Raw genomic sequence first — 19,445 nt, 5'->3', positions numbered from 1 at the left:
TCAGTGCTCTGTGCATGCTCCCAAATTGAAAAAGACCTTTAATCTGGTGACACCCAGTTTTAGTTGGACACAATACCTTTCAGTTTCATTTCCACAGACCCTCCTGCCCTGGGCAGCAGCCGCCACTGCGATGCCCAATATGTTCAGCTGCTGGCAGCTCCGGGAGACGGGCCAGTGCTTCCTAGTCGTTCAAGGACTGGACATGGAGACAGATCGCAAGCAGCTGCGAACCATTTATAACCCCGACTTCAAGATCAGATAAGGGCCTACGCACCCCTTGCCTGAATCGTGGTCCCTGCCTACCTCTGCTGCCTCCTGCCACTCCCCTCGCACTTCTCACTTTAGTGCAACCAAACTGTATGTGATACTAATCATCACTCACTATTACTGAGGTCTTCTATGTGCCAGGTGCTGGGCTAAGTGGCTTGCTGCAATGCTACTATCTTGGGTGAGGATCACAGCAACCTTTAAAAGAGGCAAGCCTTGCCATTCCCATTTCATAACGGAGGGAAGCAAGGCTCCAAGAGGTACAGTAACGGCCCAGGTAGCGAGGTCACACCCCTCACCTTGACTCACTGTGCCCTCCCTCTTTTGCCTGGGTAGTGCCCATTCATCTTTGGGAGACCTGTCCCCTCCCCTAGGCTGCCCTGGGAGCCTCAGAGGCTGCACTGCGGTCACACACTGGAATCTCTGGGTTCAGTCTGAGTGCTTCTCAAGGCAAATCTGGCCTACGTCACCAAGACTCGGGTCAGGTTCTTCAAACTGGACCGCTGGACTGACTCACGGCTCCCAGAAAAGAGGAGAATGAAGCTGAGCTCAGATACCAGCAAGCACCACAAGTCACTGATAGCCAAGAACTTTTATGACAGGTGTGTGTCCGTGTGTGTGTGTGTGTGTGTGTGTGTGTGTGTGTGTTTGTTGGTGCACACACACTTGCTTGTGAGGGGTGCTCAGGGAATGGGGGAAGGGGCTGTCTAACCAAGAAAAGAGTAGTTTGCTCAGGTTGTGGGGAGGCCTCTTCCTTAAGGAATGGGGGAAGCAAGTGGGGGGCTTGGCTGCGGGTGGGAGCACGGCTGGCACTCTCCCCAGGGCATCCCCCAGCCCAGGCCCCTCCTGCCCTGGCCCCCACCCTTGACTCCCACTCTCCCCAGAGCTGAGTATCTTCACGGGAAGCATGGGGTGGATGTGGAAGTCCAGGGGCCCCATGAAGCACGAGATGAGCAGCTCCTTATCTGCCTGGATTTCAACCACAAGGAGGTGCTGACCCTGAGGCTCCGGAACAGAGGAAACATATAATATATATGTATATATTATATACATATAATATAAATTAATCTGGAAGCCTGCATACCCCCAAAAATTAACATTGGCTGTCTCAGGATGGAAAAAATGTTATTATACTTTTTTGCCAGATTCTTTTTTAATAATGAAAATGTATTATAAATAATATTTTTAAAATATTCCAAGTATTGGGCTTTCCAAAATTGGTCCAGCCATGGACCGAGCAGCCCCATGAGCTAGTGAGCTCCATGTCCTTGGGCAGAGGCTGCCGAACACCCTTTGGCAATGGCATCACAGGGGTCCTTGTGCATCCTCCATGGAGGGGCATTCCCAGAGTTTTGAAGGTGACAAGTTCAATGTTTATGAAAGCTTTTCCCCCCACTTCTGCAGTGCTAAAGGCTATGACTTGAAGCTAAGTATGGAACTGGGGACCTACTACCCACCCCCACGCCTCAGGCAGCTGCTCCCCATCCTTCTTCAGGGAACAAGTATCTTCACTGCCTCAAAGGAGATTGCTGAGATCAAGTAAGTGCCTCCCCTCGGTACCCCACTCCCGTCTTCTCTCTCCCTGCTGGCCTCTGCCTGTTGCTTTGGATGTCTTCCCAGCCTCCCAGGCTCTATTCGTTCACCCTTGCTGAGCATGCCCACTTGCCAGGTGCTGTTCCAAATGGGTCTTGCCCAATCTGGTGGGGAACAGTGAGCACTGATCATTTCTTTATTTTATCTTGTACATTCCATATTCTGGTGAGTGCTTTGAAGAACTCAAGTAATGCTAAAGTAAAACCAAAGCAGGGAGGGCAGGCTCAAGTCAGCCAACCTCTATAGGCCATTCCTAAATACAGGACAAACCTAGAAGAAGAATGAAATGGTTCCTGTCCCAGAGGGGTCAGCAAGGTTTAGGGTGGGCATCCTTTGCCCAAAATGGTGTCAGAGCAGGACATTGGGGTTTTAATCTAGACTTTGCTACTACTGGCTATGTGATCTTGGGCAAGATCCTTGGTTTTTTTTTTTTTTTTTTTTTTTTTGAGCCATAGGTTCCTTATCTAAAAAGCATAGAGCTGGACTGGATAATTCTTAGGCCCCTTTCTAGCACACAGATTTTGAATGTGTGTACCTTAGACCAGAATTACCCACGAGAATGAATTTCTCCACACAAATGCAGGTGGTAAGAGAGAACAAGGATGATCAGTGCAAGATAACTACAGGAGATGAATTTTAACAATATTTTAAAGGCAGAGTAGAACTGAGCTGGTGAGAGGGCAGCTGAGTAGAGTGGGAAGTGGCTGCCAGGCTTTAAACTAGCACCCTGGAGTTCTGCACCTGTGAGCAGCTTGGGACGGTTGTCTGGTGGGAGAGGAAGGGAACAGGGAAAACACAGCTCTCTGAGTCTTGGGTTAGAAGGCCAGAGCCTCAGTTTTCGTCCCTCAGAGGTCTAGAGAGCCTAGGGGTTGGGTCCTTCCGTGACCATGCTTGGGACAGAAGCTTGCTTACGTTCACACCCTGTAGGTTCCTGGTGTGACCGAGAGCCACCCCTGAGTGCTGCGGGGGGACCACCTGTTTTCCCTTCTGTCCTCTGAGACACACCAAGAGGACCCCATCACCTACAAGGGCTTCATGCACAAGGTGGAACTGGACCGTGTCAAACTGAGCTTTTCCATGAGGTGGGTGTTTGGGAACCTTTCTTCAGTCTTCTCCCTCAGGCCAGGGGAGACGAGAGGCTTTCTCCTAAGATGAGTGGATCCCAAGCACAGGGAAGGGACTTTTCTTCCAGGGAACTCTGAGCTACCTCAGCAGCTGCCTCCCCTAGGGAGCTTTTATGGAAGTCTTGGAAAGAGGGAGTGGAGCAGAGGGAGGTGGAAGGAGGTCCTGGCTTTTTACTGTCTGGCCCACCTAACTGGAGCTCCTCTACCTTTCTCGCTATCCAAACCCTCCTGAGCCAATTTGTGGATGGGCTGACCTTCAAGGTGAACTTCACCTTCAACCGCCAGCCCTTGCGGGTCCAGCATTGGGCCCTGGAACTGACAGGGCGCTGGCTTCTGTGGTCCATGCTTTTTCCTGTGGCCTGCTGTGGGGTCCCGCTGCTGCCCTCAGATGTGAAGCTCAAGTGAGACTGAGGGCAGGGGACTCCAGGGCTGGTTGGAGTGTGGGGCTTGGGGATGGAGTCCTAGAGGCCTCTGGGATGTGGGATAAGTTGAAGTTCAGATTCCCGGCCTCCCTGCCAGGCTGTATGACCGGAGTCTGGAGTCAAACCCAGAGCAGCTGCAGGCCATAAAGCACATTGTTATGGACACCACACATCCAGCCCCCTACATCATCTTTGCGTCTCCAGGCACTGGCAAGACTGTCACATTAATGGAGGCCATTAAGCAGGTGAGGCTTGAGGATAAACCTGGGACCTATATCCTTGACTCCCCCAGATGGAGCAGTTTTCCCCAAATTCTGATTTCCTTCATCTCCCTGAAAGTTCTTGTTTCTCAGCAGCCATCAAAAGGAGGTGGGGAGGGCTGGGGCTGTAGCTCAGTGGCAGAGCACTTGCCTAGCATGGGTGAGGCACTGGGTTCAATCCTTAGCATCACATAAAAATAAACAGATAAAATAAAGGCATTCTGTCCATCTACAACTACAATTTTTTTTTAAAAAAAGTGGGGAGCTAGAGTCAGTGTGGCTATTGAGCACTGTTGGGTAGGTTGGGCACTGTGTGGCTCTTGGAGTGACTTTTTGCATTTCAGTATTCATAGACTTGTGTGTTTTATTTGCAGTTGTTGTCCCACATCAAAGTGCTAATTGGACTAGCAGGGCTCCAGGATAGAACTTGTCTTTTATATCACTGCCTCCCTTGGCTGTGGGAGGCAGATGCTGCACTGCCCCAGTGTGAGTCACCAGAGTTTGGGAAACTGCTTCCCACACTCTACCTGTCCGCATCTCAGGTGGTGAAGCACTTGCCCGAAGCTCACATCCTAGCCTGCACTCCGTCCAACTCGGGTGCTGACCTTCTCTGTCAGTGGCTCTGGGTCCACCTGCCCAGCTCCATCTACTGCCTCCTGGCCCCCAGCAGGGACATCCACATGGTACCTGAGGACATTAAGGTAAGGGAAGTGCAGAGGGTCAAGGGATGGCAGATGTCTGGGAGACTCTAAGGGTAAACCAGAAAAGTAGGGAGACTTGGATCCTCACCCTTGGTGGGTGAGAACCCTCCCTGGGCCTCAGTTTCCTTGTCTATAAAGTGGCCCATTGCCAAAGTGAGGGTGGGCATGGGTAGAGCCAAGCTGATGCCTCATGTTGCTTCACAATCCACAGCCCTACTGTAACAGGGATGCGAAAAAGGGGGAGTATGTGTTTCCTGCCAAGAAGGAACTGCAGGAATACCTCGTCTTAATTACCATTCTCATCATGGCCATCAGGTGGGGAGTGTGTTTGTAAATAAAAGGGTAGTGGGCTGGGAAGATGGGGAAGGGTTCTCAGTGGGTGAGTGAGGGTTCAGATTGGGTGAGCATTCAGGTTTGGTCGTTGGGTGCCTGGGGATGACCCTGCCTGGCCTGACACCTCCCAGGTTGGTATAAGCCCAGTTTCCCATTGATCACTTCACACACATCTTCATCGATGATGCTGGCCACTGCATGGAACCTGAGAGTCTGGTGGCCATAGCAGGTGAGCAGCTCAGGGTGGGCTGCAGGTGTGCCACCCTGCAAGGGGAGATCCCATCACTTACCTTTCTCCTCATACCACCTTTGCCTTCTAGGACTGATGGAAGTTAAGGAAACAGGCAATCCAGGAGGGCAACTGGTGCTGGCTGGAGACCCTCGACAGCTGGGACCTGTGCTGCAGTCCCCACTGACACAGAAGTATGGGCTGGGGTACTCACTGCTGGAATGGCTGCTCACCTACAATGCCCTGTACAAGAAGGGCGCTGATGGCTATGACCAAGCTCATCACCTCAGTTCATAACCAAGCTGCTATGAAACTACAGATATGCCTACACCCTCATCTCCCTCCACTGCTAGCCCATGCCTTCGCACCCACTGCGCCCCAGCAGGAGGCTCTGCTCTGCATTCCTGGTGCTCTGCGCCTCTGTGATGCAGAAAGGACTATAGACTGGAAGGTCGGAGGCCTCCTTTAGCTAGTGGTTTCATTCTGGACTAGTGAGATTATCTAGATATGGGGATGGTCAGACACCAGGATGTGTCTGATGTCTGTCTCAGATGGCATTTCCAGGCAATCCAAGGAGAAATGAGAAAATGAATAGTTTTTCATAAACATATTATCAAATTAGAGGGCTAGGCAGGGTTGTTTGTTTTGCAGTGGTGGGGATTGAACCCAGGCTCTCACACATGCTAGGCAAAAATTCTACCACTGAGTTACCTAGCCAGCTCTGTTTTGTTTTGTTTTTTTAAGAGTCTCTTTGTTCCCCAGGCTGGCCTCAGGCAGTCCTCCTGCCTTAGCCTCCTAAATAGCTAGCTGGACCTACAAGCACAAAGAACAACACCCTATTTATATACTTCTTTTACTGAATAAGTTTAGACATTAAAAATGCTTGGATGAGTACCATATAGGACAGTTGCAGAAAGGAAAAGTTATTGTGTCGTTACTACTTTTATTTTTGGATTTAACATATTATCTCAAATAAGGGTAATGGGAAGTAATACATTGTTTTTGTACTGCCCTTCCTTGGCAAAATTGAAAGCTGAGTCCCTAATTTCTTAGGTTTTTTTTTTTTTTTTGAGGGATGGAGTGTGCCAGGGATTGAACTGGGCACATGACCACTGAGCAACATCTCCAGGCCTATTTTGTATTTCTTAGAGATAGGGTCTTACTGAGTTGCTTAAGTGCCTTGCTTTTTGCTGAGGCTGGCTTTGAACTGGTCATCCTCCTGCCTCTGCCTCCAAATCCACTGTGATTACAGGCATGCACCACCATGCCTGTCAAATCTTAGTTTTTAAAAGTAATTTGAAAAAAATAATAATAATTTCACTGGTCACTGGATCCCTATGGACCCACAAGTTCTTCTTTTTTTTTTTTAAAGAGAGAGTGAGAGAGGAGAGAGAGAGAGAGAGAGAGAGAGAGAGAGAGAGAGAGAGAGAATTTTTAATATTTATTTTTTAGTTCTCGGCGGACACAACATCTTTGTTTTTTTTTTTTTGTATGTGGTGCTGAGGATCGAACCCGGGCCGCACGCATGCCAGGCGAGCGCGCTACCACTTGAGCCACATCCCCAGCCCCCACAAGTTCTTCTTTATGTGGTGTGCAATGCCTGGCAGGAGAGCTTGCAGGTAAATGTGTCCTGCTATGCAGGAAGCAAGAAGCAAGATGCTCATGTGTGGGCCTAAAGCCTGTCCCCCCAGGGCAGGACAAAAGTAATCCAGGTCTTGGTCTAGCTCTCCCTCCCTCCTGCCTCTAGGTCCCATCCCACCATACTGGACATTCCCAACCAACTCTACTACGATGGAGAGCTGCAGGCCTGTGCAGATGTGGTGGATCAAGAGTGCTTCTGCCACTGAGATGGTCTGCCTCAACAGGTGAGGCTGGACAGAGCAGGACTCAGATCCCCACCCCCATATCTTGATTGTTTACTGAAGGGAGGAAAAGGCTCGACTGAACACCAGGGGTCCCTCCAGTTGTCACCTTGGCCTAAGCTTTTATATTGCCTGCAAGGGTTTTGGAGTGGGAGGGAAGGGAAGCAGGGAAGACCAGCTGAGGGTTTCTTCTAACCCTGTGACCAGGGATTTCCCATCATCTTTCATGGTGTGATGGGCAAAGATGAGCGTGAGTGCAATAGCCCATCCTTCTTCAACCCTGAAGAGGCTGCCACGGTGACCTCCTACCTGAAGCTGCTCCTGGCCCCTTCCTCTAAGAAGGGGAAAGCCCGCCTGAGCCCACGAAGCATTGGAGTCATCTCGCCATACCAGAAGCAGGTCAGGCCCTCAGTTCCCAGCAAGGATGGGTCCTCCCCCAGCTGATACCTCTCAAACAGCCCTGGCCTCTGCTGGCTCTATATCGCAGAAGAGTGCAGAGGTCAGCTGCCTCCTCCCTCTTTGCTCCCCAGCTCTCTGGCCTCCTTCCTGCCTGGTTACTCTTGAATTGAGGTGACTGCATAAGAGAAAGATGCCTTTCCCTTCACTCCAGGTGGAAAAAATCCGTTATTGCATCACCAAACTTGACAGGGAGCTTCGGAGACTGGAAGGACTTGAAGGTGACACACTACCTTCTTTGTACCCTTCTTTTTCCCAAATCAGAGACCTTAGCTCCTGTGCCACTGCTTCAGTCTGGCCCATGTCCCTGTCCCACCTCCACTGCCTTGGACAGAACTGGGTTTTCCCCCATCCTCTTGCTCCTCAAAGCTCCAGCTTATAGTTCTGGCATGGGATCAGGAACCCTGCATGTTTAACAATCTCCCACGTCACTGTAATTGGGCAGGTTTGAGGTCTTTGCCCTAAGAATGAAGTTCAAATGCCACAGCCTACCCCTATCTGTCATGTGATATTGTCACCTCATCTCCACCCTCAGTAGCTTCACACTTGCTCTGAGATGGTGATTCGAAGCTCTTAGTACAGAGAAAAATCACCTGGAGGGCTTTTAATACTACCAAGGCCCCTCCCAGCCAATTAACACTGATATCTGGGGGCAGAGCCAGGGCACTAGTATTTTTTACAGCTCCTCAGTTACAAGCCTGAAACCTACTCTTTTGAGATTTGGAGACATCTGCCTTGGAAAGTTCTGATCAGGAGGTCTGGGTTAGGGCCCAAGGTTCTATAGTCTTAACAAGTACTTGCTGATTATCTCCAGGAAAGTTTCAGTAACACTGTTTGTAGTTACTGTGTTCTTTGAAACACTGTTTGCTTTGTTCTGATGGCATTACAGGCCCAAATTCCAGAGCTAGCTTCATTCTTGAGGCTTGTGCTTCCAGAGCATGCCTCCTGTCCCCTGTGGCAGCACTCACCCACTGATTGACAATTGCCCAGTGTACCCTCTTTGCAGCTCAAGAGCCATGGGGCAGACGTCTCTTAAGTTCACCTTGAACCCACCTATTCTCACGCCCTGCCTCTATCTTTTCTAGGTGGACTCTGTGGAAGAATTCCAAGGGCAAGAATGCAGCGTGGTCTTCATCTCTACTGTGCCAAGCAGACAGAGCTTTGTGCAGCTGGATCTGCACTTTAACCTGGGTTTCCTTAAGAACCCCAAGGTTGGAGGGCTAGTGGGTGTGGCAGGAATTCTTCCTTCCTCTGGCCCTTCTTTCCCATGACCCCACCACTTCTTCCTTCCAGAGGTTCAACGTGGCTGTGACCTGGGCCAAAGCTTTGCTCATCATAGTGGGCAACCCCATTCTCTTGGGCCATGACCTCGACTGGAAAGCGTGAGCATTCCTGCCCTGTAATCCCTCATGGTGGCCACAAGCCCCAGCTTAGGCAGCTGTATCTTCATTAGTACCTGCTTATGGCTCAATCCTCAGGATCAGTTAGTCTTCATAAAACCTCCATCTTATTTGTAAGTGAGCTGACATTTAGAGCTTGAGCAACCAAGGCTCAGATGTGGTAGGACCCAGGCCTGGCCTCCAGCCTGCACTGGTACTCCTCATCCAGGCCTGCACTACTCTGTGTGCCAACACCTCTGTACCCCACAGATTCCTGGAGTTCTGTAAAGAAAACGGATGGTATACAGGGTGTCCCTTTCCTGCCAAACTGGACCTACAGAACGGACAGAACTTACTTCAAGATCTGAACAAGCTCAGCCCCTCTACCTTAGGTATGGCTGGGCCAGGGTGGGCCAGGCAGGGGACAGTGGTGGAAGAGAAGGTAAAGAAGACAAAGCATACCTCCTTTCTTTCTAGGGCCCCATGGTCATGACTACCTCTCCCAGGAGTGGGAGAGTAAAGGGGGCCTGTCCCTGCAAGTGGAGCCCGAGTGGAGGAATGAGCTCTGAAGACACAGCTGCCTGCCTTCTCACACCAAGCCAAGCCTTAGCCCACTGCACCCAACCCTGAACCAGAACCCAGCTGAGCTGCCCCTCTAAGGGACAGGAAGGCTGGAGGATGGTGTTTAAAACCAAGCCTTTCCACCCCTTCCACTGCTGGGGAGAATGACACATCAAGCTGCTTGTTAGCATTATTATGGGGGAAGGGGAAGGAAGAAAAACTCTGAAAACAAAAAATCTTGTTCTATGCAAAAGCCTCTTGATCATGTCTCCTCATCTTGGCCCCAGCTTCCTGTGTCCCCAAGCTGACCTGCAAGAGGGTGAGACTGTCACACCCTGTCCAGGGCCACATCTCCTCACAGCCTCCATGTCCAGGGGAGGAAACTCAGTGGGAAGCCACCCACTGGTTTCTAAGTTTAGTCCAGGCTAGAGACCATGCCCCTCACCCGCCTCCCAGGCTAAGCCAGGCATGACCTCATCTCTGCTCTAAGACTCCACCCTTCCACCCTAGTCCTGCCTTTGCCAACAGGGGGCCAGTCTGGCAAGCAACTTGGAAATGAAGAGAGAGATGGGACTCTGGGCTTGTAGCCAAGATAGGAATCAGACAAAGGAAATAGGAAGCTGCCACACACGTGTTGGAACCTGTGGCCTTTATTCATGCCCCCCACCAATTGCAGTCAGAGACAAGGCCCCTGCCCAAAGTAAAACCCCCAATCTACCTACCGTAGAAATGCTCCTCTGAGCCAGAAGTATATAAAGTGCTAGTCTGTGACCATCCTCTGGGGAGGGCCAAAAGGAGAAAGAGACCTACCCCTGGACCAAGGCAGCAGGGAGAGGAAATGCTCAAGAAGGGCAGGCCACAGGCCCAGCTCCCAGAGGACAGGGAGGGAGGGCAGGCCTGCCACCACTCTGGGGGCTAGGGAAACGATGCAATCCTGGGCATGAGGGAACTGGAAAAAGGAGCCTTCAGCATGGAGTCCTAAGGGTGGAGCTCAAGGGCAGGTGGGTGATCCCTAAACCCTGTGAAGGAAAAGGGCATCAGGAGCCATGGGGATCTCAGAGAATGGGACAGCCCCTCTGGCGCTTATTCTTGTGGACCTGGAGGCCAGCTTGAGTGGCCATCTCAAAAACCTCCCGCAATCCCTCATAGGTTTTGGCAGAGCACTCAAGGCACTGATATGATTTGCCATATCCCGGCCTTCTTCAGATCGGACAGGTTCCTGAGAAGACAGAAGATAAGGCAGAGGAAGCTGTTGGTTAGATGCACCTCTTACCAAATCACCCATAAGTATAGTAACTATAACAAATACCTCCTCCAGCCTTGAGCCCACAAAGCATCCAGGCCCCAGCTGCCCCAGGCAGGGATCTAAACCTCATGTTTACATTCAAAGTTGTCCCCAGACTAGCCCCTCCTCTCCCACCTAGTCGCAGACCCTATGGTCCACATATGTTTTGCCTGAATGTGTGTTGGCTACCTCCTAAATGACTACTTTCTCCATCATCCCCCCAACCCATCCTCTGCCTGCTGTCCCCAGTTTAAAACCTTGCCTTATATAATTATCCTCTCAAGATAGTCTCTATTCCATACCCTGGCAGCTTCCTATAATAAACTCTTCCTCTGGTCAGTGGGCCGCTTAGTGAGACCCTGAATAAGTCAGCTCCCTCAACCCCTAAGCCTTTCTTCAGCCATTGATGATGCCCTTCCTCCCCAGGTACAATGATGGCACAGTCTGCATACCCTAAGTGAAACATAAGCTGTCTCCCCGTGGACAAGGACTTCCTTATTCATTTTAGTAGCCCCAATTCCAAAGACAGAATAATAAACTGGAATAAATTAAAATGCCAAGTGACCTTGGACAAGTCACCCACTTCATTCTATGATCATCTGATTTGATACTGAGGTTCCTTCTGGTTCTTAGCAGGGCACACACATGGGAGAGGAGGAGGTAGATATCACTATGACTGCTTAACACAGGACAGTTGCCTGAAGAGAGAGCTCCTTTCTGCCCCAGACTGCAACCCCTCAGAGGGCACCTTCCTCCCCAGGGTTCCCCATCAGGCAGCCCCACCCACCTGCTTCATCTTGGAAAGCTCTCTCCTGGTATGCTCATCTTGCCTCAAGTCCTTCTTATTCCCCACTAGGATGATGAGCGCATTGGGGCAGAAGTGCTTCACCTCCAGGGTCCACTTCTCAGGAATGTTTTCTGCACAGACATGTCCCAATAGGTACCTCAGTTTAAGCATGTGAGCACTGGTCTTACTTCCCATAGCAGTCTAAGGCTGATGGTCTCCTTCATACCTCAAAACCCCGTCCCTTGTAGCATATCCTCCCCCAAGCCCTTCCAAACACCGGAGATGCCACAACAAAGGAGCCAGGAGAGCCTGTGTGGCCCTTGTGACTCCATCCCCACAGCCTCTGAAGATGGCTGACTCCAAAGCGTCTCCACCCTCTCTCTCCAAAGTCCTCACCCAGGCTGTAGGGGCTGTCAATGGAGAAGCACATGAGGATGACATCTGTGTCCAGATAGGAGAGAGGCCAAAGACATTTATAGTCTTCTTGCCCTGCTGTGTCCCACAAAGCCAGCTCCACCTGACAAACGGGCAATACATAGCTGACCCCAAGGGCCCCAACCTACTACCCAGAGATGGGTATGCTATAGAGGTTGGGTATGCTATAGAGGGTATGCTATAGAGGTTTAAGTAAATGGGAATGAAGCAGACTTAGGGGGACCCCTTGATGCTTAAACCTAGAGAAGAAAAGTTAATCATTAGAAAACAAATAAGTTGATGGTTTTGGACTCAGGGACCAGCTAGCAGAGCTGAATGGTATGACTCTTCACCATTAGAGTGATTAAAAATATTAGTCAAATATTTCAAGTTAACCACTTGCTCTAACCGCAGCACTGGTCCAGGTTTGAAATAAGATAAATCAGCTTGAGAGATAGGATAAATGTTTGAGTCATAGGCAACTATTTTTAAGCTTAGATAAGTGTAACAGCTCAAGGCAAAACACAAAATGAAAGTTAAAAGTGCTTACTGCTGCTTAGGATTAATGATGAATTTTGTCTGATTAGGCTTACTCAAAAATGAAACTACTTCCTTGAATAACAACTTCTGTGCTTCCTGCCTTGTGAACACAAAGTATTGTAATCACTCCAAAAAGAATAGCGTATATGATTCAAGACATAAGTGAAGATTCAGATTCAGGACCTTCACTTTTGTGTCTGTGTTGTTTCTCCTCCACTCCTCACCAACTCCTTGTCATCCAGTTGTCTTCTGAGACCCCATACAAGGCTGGCCCCTGGCAGTTAATTATGCTCCATGCTTATCTAAAGCAGCTGAATTTGAAGATGTTCAGCAGTAACTGCTCTCATCACAATGACATGCTTTTGACCATACTAGAGTAAATGCTTGTGGAGGCTGGACCTCCCTGCCCAGTCGTTTGCTGTTTCCACTACTTGGGAAGTCACTGTGTGATGGATGTTTGATGGTGGAGGAAGGAGTATAGCTACTCAAAAGATAGCAATCAAGAAAGAAAGTCTAGATGTGGACAAAAGATACATAAGATCTTGACAAATACTTGCAGATATCCTTGCCTTTAGATGTTCAAGGTGGTCTGCAGAGCTATTTAACTTATTGGCCTGAAAGAATAGAAAGTGACCAGTTTCTAAAAGGAAACGAGAGGAAAAAGAAGAAAGTGAGGTTGGGAAGTTGGGGATGGAAAGTGAGGGAGAGGGAAAAATGAACCTCCATGTTACAAACTCCAAATTTAGAATGACTAAATCAGTGAAGTATATATGGGAGAAAACACTGGAATAGGAAAACATGAAGACCAAGGCAAGCACAGGCTATGCAAGTCCTCTATTTTGATGATGAGCTAAGACCCTCAAATTTAGTTGAACAGATATTTTAAAAAATGAATGAAGAGACTATGGAAAACTGATCAAGTACATTATCTTTTCAAGTGATTTTTATCTTCAGATATCAGAGGAATTCATATACCCAAGTCTTATTGGTCTGGGGTACAAATCAACATTTACATTAATATGTCCACTATGTTTCCATTTCAAACATACAAGTGGAGGACCAATCTACTCCTCAACTACAAACTGAATTCTAAGTTCATTCTGCAAATACTAAGTAAAATACCAAATAGCTAATCTTGTCACTGACATCAGTGCTTCTAGCACTTCATATCTAGTTGGGGGCTGCATATCTAATTCAGCCTGCATTGGAACTAGCTTGTCATCTCTTCCACTTCCCCTTTTTTCTCAGCCATCCTGCTTACATAGAACCTCATCATCCAAGGGGTGAATTGGAAGCATTTGGTTTTCCATTAATTTTATACAGCTCATACCAATTTGAGGTCTTATGACATATGAAGAAACACCCCAGCCCCTATGTACTAGACATTATTAAAACACCCAGGATTTGAGTCTTGCTTTACCAAGCAAAAAGGAATTTAGTTCATTTTTCTTCAACTTGGGAGACTAAATGCTGTGAAGTAGACCCTATAACCTGGCTTAGAAGAAAAACACAAACTATTCAAAGCCCTCCAAAGAACTTCCATCACTAGCTCCACACCGTGTCCATTCCTGTGCTGTTTGAGAACTGGTTTGCTCCCACTGAGACTGTCCACAGTCTAAAAAGGACAGGAACTTACCTCTGTCATGATGAGGACAAGAGGGTGGTATTCTTCTTTCTTTTAAGAGTCAACCCTCAATTTTGATTGAGACGCTACTTCTACCTGAATTATGGGAGTCTCTCTTGAGAAATTGATTTCCAATTGCATAATTACTCCCTCTGATAGACTAACATTAGCATCTGTTAAATAGCAGTAACTGAACAAAGGGAGACAGAACTAATTGCATATTTTAAGTTACTGTGTCTATTCATCCAACAATTCCACAGACTCAATATCAAGTTATAATTTTGAAGCAACACAAAAGATGTGCTATGAAATTCTCAATTTAGAGATTTATCAAGCACAGAATTTTATGTGCTACACTTGAAGATATTTTTATTTCCTAGTAATCCCAGCAACAGTACTAACAGACAATAGTTTGTCGTCGCCTAGAAATGAATATACACATTTTATCATCACCATAATTTAAACATGATGCCACCTGTCCATTCTGGCTCCAATAAATAGGAATGATAAAAAATGGAGTATGTCTAGAACACACACAAAAAAAAGTTTATTGGAAAAGTGAGAATACATACAAAAACTTCTTTGTTGAATTCTTGTGAAGAAACATTTAAATATTATGCCATTACATAAATTACAAATCAAATCAATGTGCACATAACCGAAATTCTGAAAATGGACAGTCTTTTTAAGTAAAACATTCATCAAATGACACAGATAGGTGAGAAATGAAGGATTTGCTGGTCAAACATACTCACAAGTGCAATGACCCTTCTGAAAGTTAAGGAGAGACTTTAGTAATTATGTATAGGAATCACAAGAATACAAGAAGCTCTTACTTGGTAGTAAGAACTTTTTCATAATCTCCCTTCTCCTGTACTTCAAGCCTTTGAGAGTTAATTCAAACAACAATGGAATAAAAGTGATAACACAACTGTTTTTCAGAGCATCTTAAATGTGCAGAAGTAACTTTGGGAATTATGGAGTGCTCTAAGTTTGAAACCGGAACTCTTTCAGGAGACAGATGCAGGCAGGTGGTTGGTTAAAGTTCTGTCATCAGTGGAGGCCCAGGCCAAGAGTTTAGAAACCTGGCCACCACTTATAAGCTGGAAACACTGAGTACATTTCACAGCAGTTTTGAATTTCATGGAGCGATGGTTACAAAGAATAGTTAAGATTATAAATGATCAGTGTCTCTGTGCCAATAACTTAAAGAAAACTCAAATGTCCACTGTTACTGTGACAGGGACAAGCACTATGTGCATTAGGCTGCTGTATAGGGAGGTGCTCATGCCACCTCAGGGAGCCAGAGAAAGCTTCCCTGATGAACCTAAGTCTGTCTTGGGTTCTAAACTAGATAAAAGGTGTAAAATGTCATTTTGAATTTTAAAAATGTACCAGTTAAGAACTTCTACCTAGAAAGATACATGGTACCCAAAAGATACATTTTATTTGACATTCATCCATCTCACAGAAATCTATGACTAGAAATATAAAAGTAGGGCAAATGGGTAGCAAAAAAAATATTAACTAGGAACTCTTTGATTTTAAGCAGTCCATGTATGAGTGTGCATGTGCACATGTGTATGTTTAATTAGCACTTTGACAGGCCATGTTGAGGTTGAAGTGTGTTTGCCCCACATTCTCTCCTCATGCCCAGCTGGCTGCTGGGTCAATAACTTCCCTACTCTTTCTTTGAACACAGAAGTGCTCACCAGGTAAACTCATCTGCCTGCCTAGTTACTACCTGTGATTGCCCATAGTGAACAGGCCAGAGAAGGCTTATGGTGGGATAGAAATATCTACTTCACAAATTCAGTCATCCTTGAAGGACTCTGGAATAAGGAACCCATAATAATGAGAAATAGACCTTTTAACTGGCAGAAAAACTTAGGGAGATCTTTTAGGTGAGTGACCTTGTACAAGTTTGTGCATAACTCAGTTTTTGTTTTTTTCACTTTTGGAACTGGGTATTTAACCCAGGGGCACTTATCCAATGAGTTTTATCCCTAGCTGTTTTTCTTGCTTATTTGTTTGATTTTGAGACAGGGTCTTGCTTAATTGTTTAGGGCAGAAGTTGCTGAAGCTAGCCTTGACCTTGAAAACCTCCTATCTCAGCCTTGCAAGTTGCTGGGATGACTAAATCCACCATACCCAGCATAACTTGGTTTCTTAAAATGTGGATAAACAAAGTAGCAATCACATAGTACAAGGAAATTATAATAATTATAATAGCAGAAGCTAACACTAGAATGCTTACTATGGGTCATGAACAATCAGATGAAATAAATCCCAGCAAAATCAAAATATTTTTTATCTCAGTGGCTTAATATAGAATAGCATTTCAATATAATTTCCTTTCAAACAAAATATCAAAACATAATCCTTATTTTGTAGAATTTGACAAAGATTAAAATAGTTAGAAACAATTTAACATAAATAGTTCTACTGCCCATCAACAGTGATGTCCAAAAGATCCCTCTCTAGGCCTAGAATGACTCATAGTCTACCAGCTAGATCTGTTCCATGTATGAGTCCTCAACATACATGAAAAAGAACATAAAGATGTGGAAATGTTATGCTGCCTTTTCTTTTTTTTCTTTTTAAATAGTGTCTGACATTTATTGAAAGTAAGGAAAAGAAACTTTTGTACAGGTAGTGTAGAAGAGCTGGAAAGACGGGTTACTGTGTTTAACAAAGGGCACACACATCAGAGAGACAGTTGCACATTCAGAAGAAAACTGGATTCTGGGGAAAACTAAGTGGTCCACAGGAGAAAATGAGAGACTCCATTTGGCTGCCAGGAACACAAGAGGTCTCTGGGAGGAGGAAGGGAATGGGATGTGCTGAAGATGAAAGGCTGGCTGGCCCCTTCTGGGGAGGGGGCGGTGGCAGCCAGCTGTGTGAATCAATGTCCACGGGCTGTGGCCAGCTCAGGTACCTCCAAGGAGAGTCCAGATCACTAGGAGCGGCAGTCTGTCGGTGGGTGTGGTGGAAGGCGATGGCAGCGCAGCGCAGCACAGGCGTGTGGGCAGAGCGCGATGCGGTCAGGTGGTCTGGCAGGGGTGGTGGGCAGCGGCCGGCTGTGGGTGGTGCGTCCAGTGTGTAACGGGGCCCAGCCTGCGTGCCGCTGGAGCACAGGACAGCATCCGAATGGGCATGGGAGGGGCTGGGCTGGCAGCACAGGGCGGGGGGCCCGCTCCAGAGCGAGGCCCTGTGGCGGCAGCTGCGGGAGCCTGGAGCGCTATTCCTGGAACAAAGGCAAGCACTAAGCGGGAGGGGACAGCAGCGCAGGGAGACCGCGGTGACGCGAGCGAGCTAGCTAGCGAGTGGGGAGGGAGGCGCGGCGGGAGGGCGCCTGGCTCAGCTGACCCTCCCCAGAGCACCGGCCATAGGCCCGAGGGTCTGCAGGCCTAGAAGTCCTCGTCCTCCTCCCATCCAAAGACCCGCTTCATCTCGGCCAGGAAGCCCCGGTAATCATTGAGCAGGGGGCTGTCCTTCTTGATGTAGGGGATCACCCACTCCAGGGCCGGGCCGTGAGGCGGGTGATGAGGAACGTCACCTTCAGGGCGTCGCTGGAGAAGGTCTTGTAGTCCACGAACAAGTAGGAGCCGGTCTGCACTATGAACTCGGGGAGCCGGTCGGTATCGCCGTCAAACGTCTCGGAAAGGGAATCGGGTTCCTCCACCGACGCACCGCGGGCCGGATGGACCAGGCCAGTAAGGCCTTCATCAGCTGCACCCGACCGTCCATCGCGCCGCTGTCAGTCGGCTGGGCTCCACTGTGTCTCCAGGGCTGCGGGGCTGTCAGCGCCCAGGCGTCGCCGGAAGTGTATGTTTCTGCCTTTTCTTTATCTCATACAAAATGTATACACATCTGTGTGGCTTAATCAGCCTTTGTTCATTGCCCTAAATTCATAGACAAGTTCAAAAATTAAGTGACAATCTACATCATTGTTTATCAAGTCTTTATGGTTTATAGCCAAAGAATAAAAACAGTTTTTTTTTAATAATAGAAATATAAAAGCCTTTTAATTCCTAACTGGAATAAAAACAGTTTTTAACAACAGAATTTAAAAGATAGGGTAAAGTCAACCAGATACACTAAATACCATAAAAGATTTAGGAGGATTGCAAGATTGAGTCCAGCCTGGGGAATTTAGTGAGACCTGGTATGAAAATAAAATTTAAAAAGGACTGAAAATGATGCAAAATTGTGAAAATGCACCATGATCCACCTTTAGTTCAGCTGCTGGTACAGTCCTTTTATACATATTGGATCCTCAGCCCAAGTCAGGGCTGTCTCTCTCTCTCTCTCTCTCTTACATTTTCCTTGAATGTGTATCTACCTTCTTAAATAAGCCTTGGACAATGTCTGTTTAAAAGGAAAAGAAAAGAACTGGGGGTATAGTCCTGAGTTCAATCCCCACCAACCCACCCCCAAAAGGCAAACCAAGTTCTGAGGTTGTGTGTGTAGAATGAAAGAGAAAAGACTCATAATTGTGTATAAGAATGGCCTCAGAATTTCTTGCAAGATTTAGCCCCTACCAATAATAAGTACCATCTTTAAGTGTCAAGCTGTCCATCACCTTAATACATTGTATTAAAGAAATGTCCAACCCTATTAAAGGATTTTAGTTTCCATTATCAGCTTCATTGTGAAAATCTCCGAGAATAGACACGGCCAAATTCTAATCTATTTTAGCCTTCACACCCCTTTGAATTCACATATCACTCACCATCCCTCACACAGCTGTCCCAAAAGACTCAAACAGCTTGGAAGTCACATCCTCACTGAAGTCTTTCTTGGATTCTCCTAAAAGAGGTACTACATTGCCATCACTTTATTTGGATAGATTTGTTACCTGTTATGGAGTTCTTTTTCTCAAGCCTATAAGCTTCTAAAAGACAGTAACTGTATCCCATTCATCTTTATCATCTCAATAAATAGTTCCTGAAGGAATGATGAGTTTATAGTTTATTACATGGGAAATCCTTTTATAATAAGTATTTTGAAACTATTTTAGTAATATAGTATACATTGTTGGCATAATTCCAGATGATGAAAGCAAGTCAATATCTTTTACCTGAGGAATCACAAGGAAATAATGGTCCAGAATTTATTGCCTACAAAATTTCCTTACAATGACTCTGCTGAATTTCATCAGTAAGAAATATATATTATTTGTTTGCTTGAATACTTTACTTGTTTGCTGCTTCCTGAGAGTATACTTTTTCAAATGCTTTATTGATTACCTAAGAACAATTAATGAAAGGGCTCTGGAAAAAAATGAGAGCCAACATGTAGAAAGTAAATAGAGCCCATGAAAGAGTATTATTAATTTGTAAGTAAATCAGTATGGTAATCTCTATGTCAATGTGAGAAATTTGGAATATATTTTTCAAATATCTATAGAGTTCTAGCTTGGAGATTTTTAAATTGATGTTTATAAAATATTACTTCTGAAAAATCAAAAATATTTTGCAAATTATTGGACAGAGTTTATGTCAGAGTTATGTTTTATGTACTAATATCAGTAGAAAATTCTCACTTTTTAATATCCTGATTTTTTTTTTCTGCTTTACAGCACATTGCATGAGAGCCCTTCTTT

The 19,445-nt window shown here is 46.6% G+C and overlaps 1 protein-coding gene and 1 pseudogene across 2 annotated transcripts; one reads left to right on the top strand and one right to left on the bottom strand.

Moving 5' to 3' along the window:
- The first annotated feature begins 2,959 nt into the window (after positions 1–2,959).
- Positions 2,960–9,317, top strand: LOC308633307 (putative helicase MOV-10). Its single transcript, XM_081265910.1, has 13 exons — positions 2,960–3,385; positions 3,504–3,651; positions 4,041–4,349; positions 4,579–4,682; positions 4,832–4,929; positions 5,021–5,123; positions 6,677–6,794; positions 6,999–7,190; positions 7,322–7,468; positions 8,333–8,458; positions 8,541–8,629; positions 8,897–9,018; positions 9,104–9,317. The coding sequence occupies exons 1-5, from the start codon at positions 3,327–3,329 to the stop codon at positions 4,839–4,841; spliced, it is 630 nt and encodes a 209-aa protein (XP_081122036.1). The 5' UTR covers positions 2,960–3,326; the 3' UTR covers positions 4,842–4,929; positions 5,021–5,123; positions 6,677–6,794; positions 6,999–7,190; positions 7,322–7,468; positions 8,333–8,458; positions 8,541–8,629; positions 8,897–9,018; positions 9,104–9,317.
- A 907-nt stretch (positions 9,318–10,224) lies between these two features.
- LOC308633233 (rho-related GTP-binding protein RhoC-like) lies at positions 10,225–13,858 on the bottom strand (annotated as a pseudogene). The gene is made up of 4 exons: positions 13,850–13,858; positions 11,656–11,776; positions 11,260–11,390; positions 10,225–10,406 (listed from the first exon to the last, which is right to left on the bottom strand). The product of its transcript is annotated as a rho-related GTP-binding protein RhoC-like (transcript).
- Between the last annotated feature and the right edge of the window lie 5,587 nt (positions 13,859–19,445).

The sequence above is a fragment of the Spermophilus citellus genome, assembly GCF_964194105.1.
Source record: "Spermophilus citellus genome assembly, chromosome: 14".
Classification (NCBI taxonomy): domain Eukaryota; kingdom Metazoa; phylum Chordata; class Mammalia; order Rodentia; family Sciuridae; genus Spermophilus; species Spermophilus citellus.
The sequence above is the reverse complement of the archived record's forward strand: the minus strand, read 5'-3'. Positions and strand labels throughout refer to the sequence as shown.

Bases quoted from the DNA above. Each gene is read 5' to 3' on its own strand.
- LOC308633307 (XM_081265910.1), top strand. From the start codon at position 3,327: ATGCTTTTTCCTGTGGCCTGCTGTGGGGTCCCGCTGCTGCCCTCAGAT. The intron at 3,386-3,503 runs GTGAGACTGAGG...CCTCCCTGCCAG, and splicing joins CCCTCAGATGTGAAGCTCAA to GCTGTATGACCGGAGTCTGG. The intron at 3,652-4,040 runs GTGAGGCTTGAG...TTTTATTTGCAG, and splicing joins TAATGGAGGCCATTAAGCAG to TTGTTGTCCCACATCAAAGT.